This window comes from Nerophis lumbriciformis, linkage group LG33 (assembly GCF_033978685.3).
Source record: "Nerophis lumbriciformis linkage group LG33, RoL_Nlum_v2.1, whole genome shotgun sequence".
NCBI classification, from domain to species: Eukaryota; Metazoa; Chordata; class Actinopteri; order Syngnathiformes; family Syngnathidae; genus Nerophis; species Nerophis lumbriciformis.
Genome location: NC_084580.2, coordinates 19,015,932 through 19,033,756, shown reverse-complemented (window position 1 = coordinate 19,033,756; position 17,825 = coordinate 19,015,932). Strand labels below are relative to the sequence as shown.

At 40.8% G+C, this 17,825-nt stretch overlaps 1 protein-coding gene across 5 annotated transcripts in view; it reads left to right on the top strand.

The window, feature by feature from the left end:
• The window catches only part of tbl1xr1b (TBL1X/Y related 1b), a 112,563-nt gene that overhangs the window by 72,023 nt on the left and 22,715 nt on the right, over positions 1-17,825 (top strand). For all 5 annotated transcript variants that reach the window (XM_061928813.1, XM_061928809.1, XM_061928811.1 and 2 more), the window contains 4 exons: positions 4,176-4,308; positions 10,693-10,834; positions 12,272-12,335; positions 12,414-12,511. In XM_061928813.1, the coding sequence (XP_061784797.1) occupies positions 4,176-4,308; positions 10,693-10,834; positions 12,272-12,335; positions 12,414-12,511 (437 nt within the window). The remainder of the gene's footprint in view (positions 1-4,175; positions 4,309-10,692; positions 10,835-12,271; positions 12,336-12,413; positions 12,512-17,825) is intronic.

Genomic DNA, 17,825 nt, shown 5'->3' with positions numbered 1-17,825 from the left:
TATAGAAGTCTTCCTTATCTTTCTTCAGTTTTAAAAGTCTCTCGGTCTCGATGGAGATCTTCCTTTAAGTATTACCTCCTGCTTCGATTGAAAGTCCAGTTTAGAAAACTGTTGTTGTCACTTCTTCTGCAGCCGAGTAGTCGCAAGAATGATCACTAGCGCCCTCTACCACCAAGAGGCGGGAGTCATTTAATGACTCATATTTGACACACGCATATTAACATATTAATAAAACATCTTTTCAAAATAAAGCGCTTTGAAAGACGCAACTCCAACAACAAAAAGTCAGCTCTCCACCACTACAAACTAACACAATATTAATAACAATTGCAATTATATAATAACACAATATTGATATTGTTTATTTAAAGCGTATTTTACAATTTTTTTCCATAAATTAAGCATTTCAAGCATACTACAGTAGTATTGGCCACGAGATGAGACTGACAAATGTGTTTAGAAGGTAATAAACTGAGCAGTTCCCTCCTTACTGTCCTTTTTAGCATATTCAATAGCTTGGACCTTAAATCCTACTGAATAGCTCTTTGTCTTCTTCCCTTTATGCGATTTTAAATAATGGAAATTAGCCTCTTCCATTTTGGAAAATGATGCCTTGAAAGGTGAAGTGTCACTCGTGACGTGACGAGTTTGACCCGGCGGTAAAACGAGGCATATGCTAATTATTCTGCTAAACAAGTTTGACCCGGCAGTAATTCTAAGCATGCGCTAATTATTTTGCCGGTAAAACGAGGCATGCGGATAATATATACCCGGCGGCAATTCAAGGAAATACGGTATGTGTTGTCAACTTTGTACTTTTTTATGTCATTGCCTGAAATAAATAAATAAATGAAAAAAAAGAAAAATAAATAAATTTTAGGGACCCACTAGCTGCGGAAGCTAGCTCTCCAATTAGTTAAACAGACTCAATAACTCCACGGTGACATCATGGTGGATTTACTGAAGAATTAATGAAACTGTAACAATACAAACATAATTCCATTGTAAGTTAATAATACTAACACAGACACTTGTAAAAGTGTTAGCATTTTAGCTGATGCTAACGACGCTAGCTTCATTACTTTATGATAGCACATACAAAGCACTCCTACAGACATCACACATTGGACAGTTTAGTTGGTAAGAATTGTTTTAGTTATATTGTAAAATTTACGAACGTTGCTTGGAGTGATGAATGAAGAAACCATATGAGTAAAAACGCTATGGACGATTAGAAGAAGGAACAGTATTTGTACTTCCAGTTTAAAGCTTTAAACAGCATGAAATACTTTTACATTACATTTCGTGACTTAAATATTAACCAAGTACCGTATTTTCCGCACTATAAGGCGCACCGGATTATTAGCCGCACCTTCTATGAATTACATATTTCATAATTTTGTCCACCAATAAGCCGCCCCGGACTGTAAGCCGCGCCTACGCTGCGCTAAAGTGAATGTCAAAAAAACGCTGCGCTAAAGTGAATGTCAAAAAAACAGTCAGATAGTTCAGTCAAACTTTAATAATATATTGAAAACCAGCGTTCTAACAACTCTGTCCCAAAATGTACGCAAATGTGCAATCACAAACATAGTAAAATTCAAAATGGTGTAGAGCAATAAATAGCAACATAATGTTGCTCGAACGTTAATGTCACAACACACAAAATAAACATAGCGCTCACCTTCTGAAGTTATTCTTCATTCGTAAATCCTTCGAATTCTTCGTCTTCGGTGTCCGAATTGAAAAGTTGCGCAAGCGTGGGATCCAAAAATGGCCGGCTCCGCCTCGTCGAAGTCATCGGATTCAGTGTCGCTGTTGTTGTGCAGCAGTTCTGTGAATCCTGCCTTCCGGAAAGCTCGGACCACAGTTGTGACCGAAACTATCTGCCCAGGCATTTACGATCCACTGGCAGATGTTGGCGTATGTCGACCGGCGCTATCTGCCCGTCTTAGTGAAGGTGTGTTCGCCTTCGGAGCTGTGTGAAAAAAGCCACCCGGCCTCCTCGCGTAAACTTCCCTTAACCACTCGCTCATCTTTTCTTCATCCATCCATCCCTTCGAGTTAGCTTTTATGATGACGCCGGCTGGAAAGGTCTCTTTTGGCAAGGTCTTCCTTTTGAATATCACCATGGGTGGAAGTTAGCATGGCAAGCTAGAACCACAGTGAAGGATGACTTCTCATTCCCTGTGGTGCGAATATTCACCGTACGTGCTCCCGTTCCACAGTGCGGTTCACAGGAATATCAGTTGCTGTGAAATACGGTAGTAATCCGTGTGCGGATGGAGAGATTGCGTCTTTTTATGAACCGGATCCTTGTCGCGTAGTAGGAGCCATTTTGTGGTCTTTACAGATGTAAACAGGAAATGAAACGTACGGTGATATCCGCGCGTTTTTTCTTCTTCTTCCGGGGGCGGGTGAAGCGCTTCCTGTTCTATGGGGGCGGGTGCTTTCCTTGGCGGTTGCTTGCGTAGAAGAAGAAGCGCTTCCTGTTCTACCGGGAAAAAAGATGGCGGCTGTTTACCGAAGTTGCGAGACCGAAACTTTATGAAAATGAATCGTAATAAAGCGCACCGGGTTATAAGGCGCACTGTCAGCTTTTGAGAAAAATTGTGGTTTTTAGGTGCGCCTTATAGTGCGGAAAATACGGTATTAGTGATATTGTTATTATAAGCACTAACGCAGACAAACTTTTTATAGCTGCGCCGTGATCACTAGCTTGTGTGCCTATGTTGACACCCTTGGCTGGTGAGCTGCTTTTTTGCCTCGGTGCTGGTGAAAGTTTATTGTAGATCCTAAATAATGCCTTTCTGCGATGAGGTGGCGACTTGTCCAGGTTGTACCCCGCCTTTTGCCCGAATGCAGCTGGGATAGGCTCCGGCACCCCCCGCGACCTCGTGAGGGACACGCCGTAGAAAATGGATGGATGGAAATAATGCCTTTCACCTTGAAAGGAGAAGGATGAGGACGTAATCCGACGAGTTGGTACACTTTGACAGCCAGTTTAGACTCGGAAATTGCAAGAAAGGCTCAAAAAGACGCTTGGTTTACTCTTCTTTCTTTGCGGGAATTATGAGTCCTTCTTCATCCAAACAAAAATATAACAAGATTTTATCAGTCGGCATCCTAATGACAGCAGATATTGTACAGTAAGTGATGTTTTATTATGTTTATTGGCTCTCATAAAGTCTGCAGAGTAATAAATAGTGATGTTGTCGAAGAAAAAAGCAAAAGTCGTGGTGCGTTTTTTTTTATTAATGCATCGCGTATGCATAAAATGAGTAAACTACGTAAATATTCCATCTTATTATAAATGTGCCTGTTACTACATTACATGTATATAAAACCTTAATGGAGGTGTTTGGATGTTTTTGTAAAGCTCCATTGTAAGCAGACTTTTGATTCCATTTATTTACTATTTAGAATGCATAATTAAAAGTAAAAAATGTGTTCTTGTCTTACATAAGGATTGTGAATGATAGGCAGAATTCTAAAAAAAAATAGTGCAGTTCCCGTTTAAGTTTCTTTGCATGTGTTTAATTAAAACTACTGTCCGCAAAGAAAAACCCATGCACAATTTTATAAGCAGCAGGGTTCAAAGCATAGGAAAAAGGTAGCGGGAAAAATAAAATAAAACTCAAATAATACATTCAAATTGTTCAGAAACATTAACTCAGGAGCACAATATAAAAACGTTTAACAAACAAACATGAATTTTGTAAATGTGTGCTTTTTTAAAATTTTATTTATCAAAATAAGAGTTCAGGATTAATGGCTACAATGAGCATATTTGTATTGCACAACTTTTTAAGGCATGATACTAACATAGCATGTTTGAGAAGAACTGCCATACGGAAAGATAGCGGTTGAGGAGCCAGGCGGACATCAGAGAGTCCAACGACAAACACAAAGTTAACCTTTATCTGTTCATTTTATTATAATTTTTTTATATCCACTGGTGTCCAAATCTCTTATGAATTGTTCAATTAATATTCAGTAGTGCAGAGAAAAGCAAAATCAGTTAATCATTCCAAAAGGACTTTAAGCAGCACAATAAATGTTCCTTCAGGTTTGTGTTCAGTGTTCAAAATGGTTGACCTGACAAATCTCTACTCAGCAGGTCAGCTGTTCAATCTTTTTCATCAACTGTTTTTTCATGTCACTTTCTCTTGTAGATCACCACTCAGAGATGATGGAGGTGGATCGGGATGTAGAAATACCCCAGAGTAAAGCTATGGTCCTCAGAGGTCATGAATCAGAAGTTTTTATTTGTGCCTGGAATCCAGTCAACGACCTGCTGGCATCTGGGTGAGTACCGAGTTTCCTGGCTACTTGACCATTAAATTAAAGCAATGACAGCCATCCAACGTTGGCTCGATGAGCACCGACACAAACGCGCTCGCACATCCTCGTGCGTGTTGTGTTAGTGTGGTAACTTTTTAAAAAAAAAACTCAAAAATTATTCACAAACTCAAATACATGTGCCGTATTTTTCGGAGTATAAGTTGCACCTGCCGAAAATGCATAATAAAGAAGGAAAAAAACATATACAGTATAAGTCGCACTATGAAGAAAACTGCAATTTATAGTCCGAAAAATACGGTACTAGGATTGTACGGCATACCGATACTAATAAAGTGCCGCCGTACTAATGCAATAAAAAAAGACGTATTTTGGCTTAAAAACTAACAATAAAGGTGAAGCTATAAACTTTCAAGCGCTGCTCAGCAAGTGGGGCTTTAAAACAAAGCTAGCTAACTTACGTCCACACAGTGTTGCAGCCACTTCTAATTTACTAATCCCTGTCGCCATGGCAACAGACTGTTTCTTACAAGTATCATCCCTGCTGGATGAGGAATAGTTTAAACATGCTTCATTGATTGGAGGATGCAAAAGCACTCCTCAATGTAAACAAATGGGTGGATCTACACAAATATCGATTGTAATGATACCAAGTACCAGAACCCTATCTAGGCGATACTGCAACAATTACATGGCTATTTTTTTGTTATCACAATTTTTTGTCTTTTATACAAAATACATCCTTAAAGGGGAACATTATCACAATTTCAGAAGGTTTAAAACCATTAAAAATGAGTTCCCAGTGGCTTATTTTATTTTTCGAAGTTTCTTTCAAAATTTTACCCATCACGCAATATCCCTAAAAAAAAAAGCTTCAAAGTGCCTGCTTTTAACCATCGTTATATACACCCGTCCATTTTCCTGTGACGTCACATAGTGATGCCAATACAAACAAACATGGCGGATAGAACAGCAAGCTATAGCGACATTAGCTCGGATTCAGACTCGGATTTCAGCGGCTTAAGCGATTCAACAGATTACGCATGTATTGAAACGGATGGTTGTAGTGTGGAGGCAGGTAGCGAAAATGAAATTGAAGAAGAAACTGAAGCTATTGAGCCATATCGGTTTGAACCGTATGCAAGCGAAACCGACACGACAGCCAGCGACACGGGAGAAAGCGAGGACGAATTCGGCGATCGCCTTCTAACCAACGATTTGGCATTAAAGGAAACTAACAACTATGAACTAGGTTTACAGCATATGAAATACATTTGGCAACAACATGCACTTTGAGAGTGCAGACAGCCCAGTTTTCATCAATTAATATATTCTGTAGACATACCCTCATCCGCTCTCTTTTCCTGAAAGCTGATTTGTCCAGTCGGAAATGCATCTGCTTTGAGTGTCGCAGGATATCCACACATTCTTGCCATCTCTGTCGTAGCATAGCTTTCGTCGGTAAAGTGTGCGGAACAAACGTCCAATTTCTTGCCACTTTCGCATCTTTGGGCCACTGGTGCAACTTGAATCCGTCCCTGTTCGTGTTGTTACACCCTCCGACAACACACCGACGAGGCATGATGTCTCCAAGGTACGGAAAACAGTCGAAAAAACGGAAAGTAACAGAGCTGATTTGACTCGGTGTTTGTAATGTGTTTGAGAAAATGGCGGATTGCTTCCCTATGTGACATCACGTTGTGACATCATTGCTCTGAGAGCGAATAAGAGAAAGGCGTTTAATTCGCCAAAATTCACCCATTTAGAGTTTGGAAATCGGTTAAAAAAATATATGGTCTTTTTTCTGCAACATCAAGGTATATATTGACGCTCACATAGGTCTGGTGATAATGTTCCCCTTTAATAAATGACGTTTTTTCGGTAATTAAAAAAATTAGCCGTCTGGAATTTTATCGCAAATTATCATTATACCTTTTACCGTTACATCCCTAGTCCATTAACAAGTAAAAAGTCAAGGGCTGTCACGGCATGTTTTTGCCGCCGATGCTGGTCAATTTTTAGGGCAATTACCGCAGTTGCCGTGGTTAAATTCGAGACCTGTTAAAATGTTTTGTATTACCCAAAACTTATGTGAAGTATCCACACAGAAGAGTAAGTGCTTACTATATTTGAACAGAAGTATAGATAGAACATGTTAAAAACAGAAAGTAATCAAATAATAAAAGTAAATTAGCAAGTAGACTAATAATTCATTTAATTTTCTATGGCTTTTCCCTCATAATTTTGACAAAATTATAGAATGACAAATGACAGAAAATATGATCAGACAAATCAAGAGCCTTTGCAACCGGTTTGCTTGCTTACTACTAAAAAATAAGCTGTCCACTATGTTGACTTTATTTAATGCCCAAATTGTTTGATTTCAATAAATGTATGTTTAATGTATCAAAAGATTTTCTTTTAAAATATAGCCAATAACAACATTTTATTGTAGTCCCTTTTATTTTGAAAAGTGTCGAAATACATTTTTGGTAAGGGTAAAAAGGGATCTACTGTAATCTGGCACTATTTAGAAAATTAAAAAAAACATTAAATTGACTGCATGGGGTCATAGTTTATAATACATTTTTAAAGAGTCTACTCATTAACAATTTATCATGTTGTATACAATACAGGGCTGCAAAGTAAGTTGAGCTTTAGTGCAAGTTGGAATTCAGCCAATGTTAAATCTACTTCTCCACTGAGCATTTTACGATGCATAATTTCACTGGTCTCTTTACTTTCACTTTTCCTTTTGAATGGCGCGCTGTCACCTGAAAGTTTGTCATGCTTGGGGAGGACACGCGGTATAGGTTAAAGTGAAAAAGTAAAATAAAAATTACTCTGCCAATGCATTCTTCCACCGTACAAAGAAGTAGGTGATCATTTTTTAAATGAGCAATATTACTAAATTTTAAAAGATGTATGAAATACACAGATTTTAAAAGCTGCCAGAAATAATTACCTCGTATACCAGTTTCCCAGTCTCAATGACTTTGCTCAAGAAGCACTGCCACAACAAATGCACAATATGAAAAGAAATACACAATCTGAAAGGGGGTTTAGCTGCAGTGGCATTATTGTCACCTACCCCATGGCATTCTGCAGTTTACAGCTTGGTGTTCCTGGCTTTATTTTTTGAGGTAACAAGGGTAAAAATGTTAAGCTAAAAACACTTTTGTTAAAGGTCGATTATTTTTAAGTTGCTGCTCATATTTAAAATTATGAAAGACATGACGGATGTATTTAAAAAAAATGCATTTTAACTCGTAAATAAACCTAAATAATAGTCCGTTACAGCAGAGCCAATGAGAGGTCCTTGATTCCGCCCATAAAGCCCAATAAAAAAAACATCCAAAAAGCGCCAACAATACACCATTATCATATTGTGACTTGAATATTAACCAAGTATTAGTGATGTTATTATAAGCGCTAACGCAGACAAACTATTTATGGCTGAGCCATGATTACTACCATCTAAAATGGGAATATACCAATATTCAATCAGTCGGCATCCTAGCGACAGCAAACATTCTACAGTAAGTGATGTTTTATTATGCTTGTTTGGCTCTCATGAAGTCTGCAGTGAGTAATAAGCAGTGATGTTTTGTTTAAAAAAAGCGATCATTGTGATGCATTTTTGAAATGTTTGCTTAAAATTATCAAAATACAAAAATATTAAATGGTATTATAAATGTGCCTGTTACCACATTATATACATATTTACATCATGTACCGTATTTTTCGGACTATAAGTCGCAGTTTTTTTCATAGTTTGGCCGGGGGTGCGACTTATACTCAGGAGCGACTTATGTGTGAAATTATTAACACATTACCGTCCATCCATCCATCCATCCATCTTCTTCCGCTTATCCGAGGTCGGGTCGCGGGGGCAGCAGCTTAAGCAGGGAAGCCCAGACTTCCCTCTCCCCAGCCACTTTGTCCAGCTCTTCCTGTGGGACCCCGAGGCGTTCCCAGGCCAGCCGGGAGACATAGTCTTCCCAACGTGTCCTGGGTCTTCCCCGCGGCCTCCTACCGGTGGGACGTGCCCTAAACACCTCCCTAGGGAGGCGTTCGGGTGGCATCCTGACCAGATGCCCGAACCACCTCATCTGGCTCCTCTCGATGTGGAGGAGCAGCGGCTTTACTTTGAGCGCCTCCCGGATGGCAGAGCTTCTCACCCTATCTCTAAGGGAGAGCCCCGCCACCCGGCGGAGGAAACTCATTTCGGCCGCTTGTACCCGTGATCTTGTCCTTTCGGTCATAACCCAAAGCTCATGACCATAGGTGAGGATGGGAACGTAGATCGACCGGTAAATTGGGAGCTTTGCCTTCCGGCTCAGCTCCTTCTTCACCACAACGGATCGATACAGCGTCCGCATTACTGAAGACGCCGCACCGATCCGCCTGTCGATCTCACGATCCACTCTTCCCCCACTCGTGAACAAGACTCCGAGGTACTTGAACTCCTCCACTTGGGGCAAGATCTCCTCCCCAACCCGGAGATGGCACTCCACCCTTTTCCGGGCGAGAACCATGGACTCGGACTTGGAGGTGCTGATTCTCATCCCAGTCGCTTCACACTCGGCTGCGAACCGATCCAGTGAGAGCTGAAGATCCTGGCCAGATGAAGCCATCAGGACCACATCATCTGCAAAAAGCAGAGACCTAATCCTGCAGCCACCAAACCAGATCCCCTTAACGCCTTGACTGCGCCTAGAAATTCTGTCCATAAAAGTTATGAACAGAATCGGTGACAAAGGGCAGCCTTGGCGGAGTCCAACCCTCACTGGAAACGTGTCCGACTTACTACCGGCAATGCGGACCAAGCTCTGACACTGATCATACAGGGAGCGGACTGCCACAATCAGACAGTCCGATACCCCGTACTCTCTGAGCACTCCCCACAGGACTTCGCGAGGGACACGGTCGAATGCCTTCTCCAAGTCCACAAAACACATTACCGTAAAATATCAAATATTATTTAGCTCATTCACGTACGAGACTAGACTAGGGGTAGGGAACCTTTTCGGCTGAGAGAGCATGAAAGCCAAATATTTTAAAATGTATATCCGTGAGAGCCATACAATATTTTTTTAACAATGAATACAACTAAATGTGTGCATTTTTAAGTAAGGCCAACATTTTTAGAGTATAATAAGTCTCTTATTCTTTTTAATAACATTGTTATTCTGAAGCTAACCAATAATAAATAAAGTACTTCTTACCATTAATGCAACTTCTTGAACAGGTGCGATAGAAAACGGATGGATGGATTAAAATGCATGAGAATGTTTTATAATTTGAACGTTATTTTTAACACTGTGATTACCAGCGGAATTATTCATTATTTATCGTGTTAAGCAGTGTCAGCTAAGATTTTATCTGAGAGCCAGATGCAGACATCAAAAGAGCCACATCTGGCTCGAGAGCCATAGGTTCCCTACCCCTGGACTAGACGTATAATATTACATGGGATTTAGCGATTAGGACTGACAGATTGTTTGGTAAACGTATAGCATGTTCTATATGTTATAGTTATTTGAATGACTCTTACCATAATATGTTACATTAACATACCAAGCACGTTCTCAGTTGGTTATTTATGCCTCATATAACGTACACTTATTCAGCCTGTTGTTCACTATTCTTTATTTTAAATTGCCTTTCAAATGTCTATTCTTGGTGTTGGCTTTTATCAAATACATTTCCCCCAAAAATGCGACTTATACTCCAGTGCGACTTATATATGTTTTTTTTCCTTCTTTATTATGCATTTTCAGCCGGTGCGCCTTATACTCCGGAGCGACTTATACTCTGAAAAATATGGTATATAAAACCTCAATGGAGGTTTTTGAGTGTTTTTTTTATGGGCTTTTATAGGCAAAATAGAGCAACTCCCATAGGCTCCATTGTAAGCGGACTTTTGATCGCATTTATTTACTATTTAGAATGCATTAAAAAAAGTACACTCGTCATATCTTTCATAATGATTGTGAACGATAAGCCAAATTTAAAAAAAAGTGCAGTTTCAATTCAAACCATGGACTTTATTTTGTTCTTTTGTGTTTTTATTAGCTGAGGATTTGAACATTGCTGAAGCTTTTATTTAAAGAAGATGCTTTGCTATACTTGTGTTATTTTCATGGCTTTTTAATATGTATATGTGCATTATTTTTGCATGAAACCTTAACATTTTCTGAAAATTACCCAGGTTAAATATTAGTTTCACTTGACACATATATTTGGGTTTGACTTTGTCTAAATTCACTGTGCGGAAAAAAAAATTGCGATATATATTGTATACCGGTATTCAGCAAAGATATTTTGGTAAATGAGTTTTGGTCCATATCGCCTAGCCTTAAGTTGTATTTTGTTTTACTTTGATAGGTCTGGAGACTCGACGGCTCGAATCTGGAATTTAAGTGAGAACAGTTCGAGTGGTTCCACCCAGCTGGTTCTGAGGCACTGTATACGGGAAGGAGGCCAGGACGTACCCAGCAACAAAGACGTCACCTCACTAGACTGGAATGTAAGTATGATTGAAGTGTGTGTTTGACTTAACACACATGTCTCGGGATGATGTTTGATAAGAAATTATCGAGTTCGAACCTATTATCGAATCCTCTTATCAAACCGATTCCTTATCGAGTCCAGATACGGTAGGTTGTTGTATATGGAAAAAAAAACACAATATTGGGTTTAACAAAAGCTCACTTTTATTATATAAGAAAAAAATAAAATCTAATAAATAAATAAATATTGACTGTTACCCCCCTAAAAAAAATAAAATAAATAAATATTGACTGTTACCCAAAGTATATTAAGTGGGATTTTTTTAGAAAAACAAATATATACAGTAACACAAAAACAACCTGTCTCTGTGATCACTATAGGTGTATAAATAATAATATAGTGTTAAATAAAATTAGTCCCTTGGGCACAAAACTGAAAATAATACAGCTCTCCAAAAAGTGCACTTCTGCTGCTATTGGAACATAACTGTTTGTTATGATGCTTTGACATTTTTGCACTTTATTTCTTTATTGAAAGAAAATTCTATGAAGAAAAAAGTTGTTTGCAAATGTGGTTACAATGCTAAAAAATGGAAAGTTAAAGCTAAAAAAAGAAATACACTTTGAGTTAACATTATTTCTTTATAGAGGGAAAGATGTGATGTTATGAGCTAGGAATATAACAGCTACACTACCCAGCATGCAACGGGAGTGACGAGCATGCGCGGTAGCCCCGAAAAGTGTTGTTGCATGTCACCACCCGGCAGCTAAGAATGAGGTTATGAGCACGCTGTGAAAGTAAACGTCAAGAACTCAGCCAACACGCCTCGTCTGCATTATTTATAATTAGACAGACAACACATATACAGTGTGATTTTGTTTTGTTTACAAGGAAAGAAAAACAAAAGTTAAAAAAGGGAGATATATGTATGTGCTGCGGTTGCTTTAAGAACGTTGCGACAGCTGCCGTAAAGGAGGTGCGTTGCTAGCCTGGTTGCTATGTTTCCGGTTGGTCGTAAAAGTGTTCGTCATGTGTTTGTACCCTGCTCAAATCTCTCAGTAAAGTTATTCATTGGATTATACCTTTTGTTTTTAACTTTATTACACCTTGTAGCGCTTTTTCCGGTCCATTGTTTTTCCTGCTTTCCCTATCTGCGCCTAATGTCTGAGCTACGTGACGTCATTTCTTGTGATGTCTCACGGGGCGGGACGGGATTGGTCCCAGGGATTCGAATAGAGAACCAACTCTTTTTCTTTACTATAGTGGTCTCGATAACGGGTACCGGTTCTCAAAAAGGGATTCGAGTCCGAGGACTCGGTTCTTTTCTTATCGAACAACCGGGAAAACCGGTTTCGAGTATCATCCCTACACATGTCTGTGATTGCTGTTTCTGCCAAACGCATTCCTTCCGTCTCTCCCCATGTTTCTATGATGAAACATTTTTGTCTTTCAGAGTGAGGGCACACTTCTCGCGACAGGCTCATATGACGGCTTTGCGAGAATATGGATAAAAGACGGTGAACCTCTTAGCTACAATTTTTAAGTGGTTATTTTGCCCTTCATCTTGCCCTGTTTTAACGGCCTTGTGTTCACAGGTAACCTGGCCAGTACTTTGGGTCAGCACAAAGGTCCCATATTTGCACTCAAGTGGAACAAGAAAGGAAACTTTATCCTTAGCGCTGGGGTAGACAAGGTAAGTGTAGAGTTTACCGTCTTAACGATGCGGCCTTGATGACATTTTATGAATTTAGTGCACGTGTGTGCAGATATTTTTTGTCTCGTTTTTGTATTTAGTACAGGAGATACACACAGTGGCAAAAATTCATGTGAGGACCTGAAATCCAAAAAGGAAACTGCTCTTTTTTTGAATTTCCCTATTTACAATCCTTATGTAAGACAAGAACACACATGTATTTCTTTGTTGATGTATTCTAACTAATAAACGCTAACAAAAGTCAGGTACCGGTGGTGGTAATGGGATTCACTCTATTCTTCCTATAAAGCGCTCTAAAAACATCCAAAAAACTCCATCAATAAGTATTTAAGTAATGCAGGAACAAGCACTTTCATAACAATATGTAATATTTACGTATTTTAGCAAACAGCGCATTAATTCTACAGACTCCTCACAAAGCTCGCTTTTTGCTTTAAGAACAGCTACTACTCTTCACAGACTTCATGAGAGCCAACAACTGCTACTTTGGGACAAATGATGATGCAGAACCTTATATTTTTTAAGCCTGAATATAAGGAGGATGAGCTACTAGTTTTGGAAGCTGAGTGTTAAGTAGATCCAGCAAGTAGCAGTATTGCTAAGTGCTAAACAGGAAATACAAACTAAGAACATAATAAAACAATCACTTACTGTACAATGTCTGCGCTCACTGGGATTCCGACTAATGGGATGTTAACATCTTCTCGTTTAGATGAAAAATGACTCTTAATCCATCCATCCATCTTCTTCCGCTTATCCGAGGTCGGGTCGCGGGGGCAGCAGCCTAAGCCGGGAAGCCCAGACTTCCCTCTCCCCAGCCACTTCGTCCAGCTCCTCCCGGGGGATCCCGAGGCGTTCCCAGGCCAGCCGGGAGAGATAGTCTTCCCAACATGTCCTGGGTCTTCCCCGTGGCCTCCTACCGGTCGGACGTGCCCGAAACACCTCCCTAGGGAGGCGTTCGGGTGGCATCCTGACCAGATGCCCGAACCACCTCATCTGGCTCCTCTCGATGTGGAGGAGCAGCGGCTTTACTTTGAGCTCCCCCCGGATGACAGAGCTTCTCACCCTATCTCTAAGGGAGAGCCCCGCCACCCGGCGGAGGAAACTCATTTCGGCCGCTTGTACCCGTGATCTTGTCCTTTCGGTCATGACCCAAAGCTCATGACCATAGGTGAGGATGGGAACGTGGATCGACCGGTAAATTGAGAGCTTTGCCTTCCGGCTCAGCTCCTTCTTCACCACAACGGATCAATACAGCGTCCGCATTACTGAAGACGCCGCACCGATCCGCCTGTCGATCTCACAATCCACTCTTCCCTCACTCGTGAACAAGACTCCGAGGTACTTGAACTCCTCCACTTGGGGCAAGATCTCCTCCCCAACCCGGAGATGGCACTCCACCCTTTTCCGGGCGAGAACCATGGACTCGGACTTGGAGGTGCTGATTCCCATCCCAGTCGCTTCACACTCGGCTGCGAACCGATCCAGTGAGAGCTGAAGACCTTGGCCAGATGAAGCCATCACGACCACATCATCTGCAAAAAGCAGAGACCTAATCCTGCAGCCACCAAACCAGATCCCCTCAACGCCTTGACTGCGCCTAGAAATTCTGTCCATAAAGGTTATGAACAGAATCGGTGACAAAGGGCAGCCTTGGCGGAGTCCAACCCTCACTGGAAATGGGTCCGACTTACTGCCGGCAATGCGGACCAAGCTCTGACACTGATCATACAGGGAGCTAACCGCCACAATAAGACAGTCCGTTACCCCATACTCTCTGAGCACTCCCCACAGGACTTCCCGGGGTACACGGTCGAATGCCTTCTCCAAGTCCACAAAGCACATGTAGACTGGTTGGGCAAACTCCCATGCACCCTCAATGACCCTGCCGAGAGTACAGAGCTGGTCCACAGTTCCACGACCAGGACGAAAACCACACTGTTCCTCCTGAATCCGAGGTTCGACTATCCGGCGTAGCCTCCTCTCCAGTACACCTGAATAGACCTTACCGGGAAGGCTAAGGACTCATAATCCTCGCAAAGAAAAAAGGGGGTAGAACCGAGCGTCTTTTCTTGCCATTCTCGACATTTTCGGGGATAAATTGTTTGTCAGAGTTGACCAACTTCTCAGTTTGTGGCCACAACCTTCCATTATTTGTTATCTGGAAATACCTTTCATTAGCTGCATAAGCTAGTTCCCGCTCTGTGATCAAGGCGCCGCTTAAAGTAGCTCCTCTGCATTAGTGCTTATAATACCAGTATGGCTAATACTTGGTTGATATTTAGGTCACGAGATGTAAATGAAGTATTGTGGGTGGTTTTTTAGAGGGTTTTATTGGCACAATAGAGTACTCCCATTAGCTGCATTGTTAGCCATATCAGCTATACAATACGAATTAGAATGCATAAAGAACAATTATGTCTTCTTGTCATACATAGGGATTATGAAAGATTAGCAAAATTCCAATATAAGTGCAGTTTCCACTTTAACACTCTTTCTGGTCTGGTGAACACCGCCCTCTAGTGTTTGTCACTTTAAAATATATTTTTTTGACTCTAAACATTCATTAACAGATATCTTTGCACTTCTTTTTTTTGAATATCTGAAATATTTACCAAAAAAGAACAAAAACACAAGTTGTTTTTTTTTGTAGAGGGGTAAGCAATGCTTTCAAATTATTTTAATACAAATATATCATTACATTGCAACTAGTGCTGTCAAACATTTTAATAAGATTAAACACAGGGTTGTTGTGGATCCATTTCAATTCATCACAATTGATTATCATTCATTTGAATTTATTGTAATCAGGATTCATTTTGCACCAGCAAGTAGACTCAAGAAAGAAGACTTAATGTGTTTATTTAACATCAATCTTTTTTTTTTTTTTTAAACAAATATTTATCCACATTAATGTGGGCCTGTTACTTTTTTGGGATTAACGTGCTATTTTATGATGGAAGCACTTCGGTGAAAAGAAGAAAAAATACCTCCCTGCAGTGTCCCTATTTTGTATTAAAAATGCACACTTTGAAGACACTAATCTGTATATATATTGTTTATGTAGTAACAAATCAACATAACAAGCTGGTAATGGCTCTCTTTCTTTATCCAAACACAACAACAACAACAACAACAGCCAGCTTAATTGCCAATGCGTCCGCACACACACAAAAGTCCCTTTGGTGCTCTCCAAAATGTTACCAAACATCTTGCCACTATAAAAAAAAACAAAAAAAGGATAATCCTTTTACTTTGTGTCCTTGAATATTTTTAACATTTTTGAACAGTCTGGGAGTGGCAAACAAGCATAGCGTTGCCTTGCAGCCACCACAAGCTTTAGCAAAAATTAGCAGTGTGAGGCGGTCCTCCATCGGCTTGTGTCCTGGTACTGCATTCTACTTCGCTGTTATAAAGGCATTTTTTCCCCCAAAAAAAGTATGGTCTTATCACAGTTAAAAACATGCTAAAGTAGAAACCCCCTTCACTGATAAAAGTCCTCGAAGCGGCAGCTTTGTCTGAACAGGCTCGCCATGCTGCACCGATGCTGTGAAGGACTGCTCACCTTTTTAAACTTTTCCAAACACCCACGTGTTACCTTAAATTGTTTACCGTGCCGGGTTCAAGCATGGTCACTTTTGGACATCAAGTCGCCAGATAAATGGCGAGCCCTCTCTCTGAAATGCTATTGCCGGCTAGCTGCTTCTGATTTAAAGTTAAAGTACCAATGATTGTCACACACACACTAGGTGTGGCGAAATTATTCTCTGGCATTTGACCCATCACCCTTGATCACCCCCTGGGAGGTGAGGGGAGCAGTGGGCAGCAGCGGTGCCGCGCCCGGGAATCATTTTTGGTGATTTAACCCCCAATTCCAACCCTTGATGCTGAGTGCCAAGCAGGGAAGTAACGGGTCCCATATTTATAGTCTTTGGTATGACTCGGCCGGGGTTTGAACTCACAACCTACCGATCTCAGGGCGGACACTCTAACCACTAGGCCACTGAGCACACTAACAACAGCTTTTCCACCTGGTCGTGCACTTTCGCTCCGTCTTTGCGCAGATATTTAACCCCGTTGTCAAAGTTAGAAACCATGTAAACTAGAGATGTCCGATAATATCGGACTGCCGATATTATCGGCCGATAAATGCTTTAAAATGTAGCATCGGAAATTATCGGTATCGGTTTCAAAAGTAAAATTTATGACTTTTTAAAACGCCGCTGTACACGGACAGAGCGCCAATAAGCCTTAAAAGCACTGCCTTTGCGTGCCGGCCCAATCACATAATATCTACGGCGTTTCACACACACAAGTGAATGCACGCATACTTGGTCAACAGCCATACAGGTCACACTGAGGGTGGCCGTATAAACAGCTTTAACACTGTTACAAATATCAATCAATCAATGTTTATTTATATAGCCCTAAATCACAAGTGTCTCAAAGGGCTGCACAAGCCACAACGACATATCCGCCGTACAGAGCCCACATAAGGGCAAGGAAAACTCACCCCAGTGGGACGTCGGTGTGAATGACTATGAGAAACCTTAGAGAGGACCGCATATGTGGGTAACCCTTCCTTCTAGGGGAGACCGAAAGCAATGGATGTCGAGTGGGTCTGACATAATATTGTGAAAGTCCAGTCCATAGTGGATCTAACGTATTAGTGAAAGTCCAGTCCATCGTGGATTTAACACAATAGTGAGAGTCCAGTCCATAGTGGGGCAAGCAAGAAACCATCCCGAGCGGAGACAATATATGCGCCACACTGTGAACCCACACCAAACAAGAATGATACTTGGTCAACAGCCATACAGGTCACACTGAGGGTGGCCGTATAAACAACTTTAACACTGTTACAAATATGCGCCACACTGTGAACCCACACCAAACAAGAATGACAAACACATTCCGGGAGAACATTCGCACCGTAACACAACAGAACAAATACCCAGAAGCCCTTGCAGCACTAACTCTTCCGGGACGCTACAATATACACCCCCCGCAACTCCCTACCCCGCCCACCTCAACCTCCTCATGCTCTCTCAGGGAGAGCATGTCCAAATTACAAGCTGCTGTTTTGAGGCATGTTAAAAAAAAAAAATGCACTTTGTGACTTCAATAATAAATATGGCAGTGCCATGTTGGCATTTTTTTCCATAACTTGAGTTGATTTATTTTGTAAAACCTTGTTACATTGTTTAATGCATCCAGCGGGGCATCGCAACAAAATTAGGCATAATAATGTGTTAATTCCACGACTGTATATATCGGTATCGGTTGATATCGG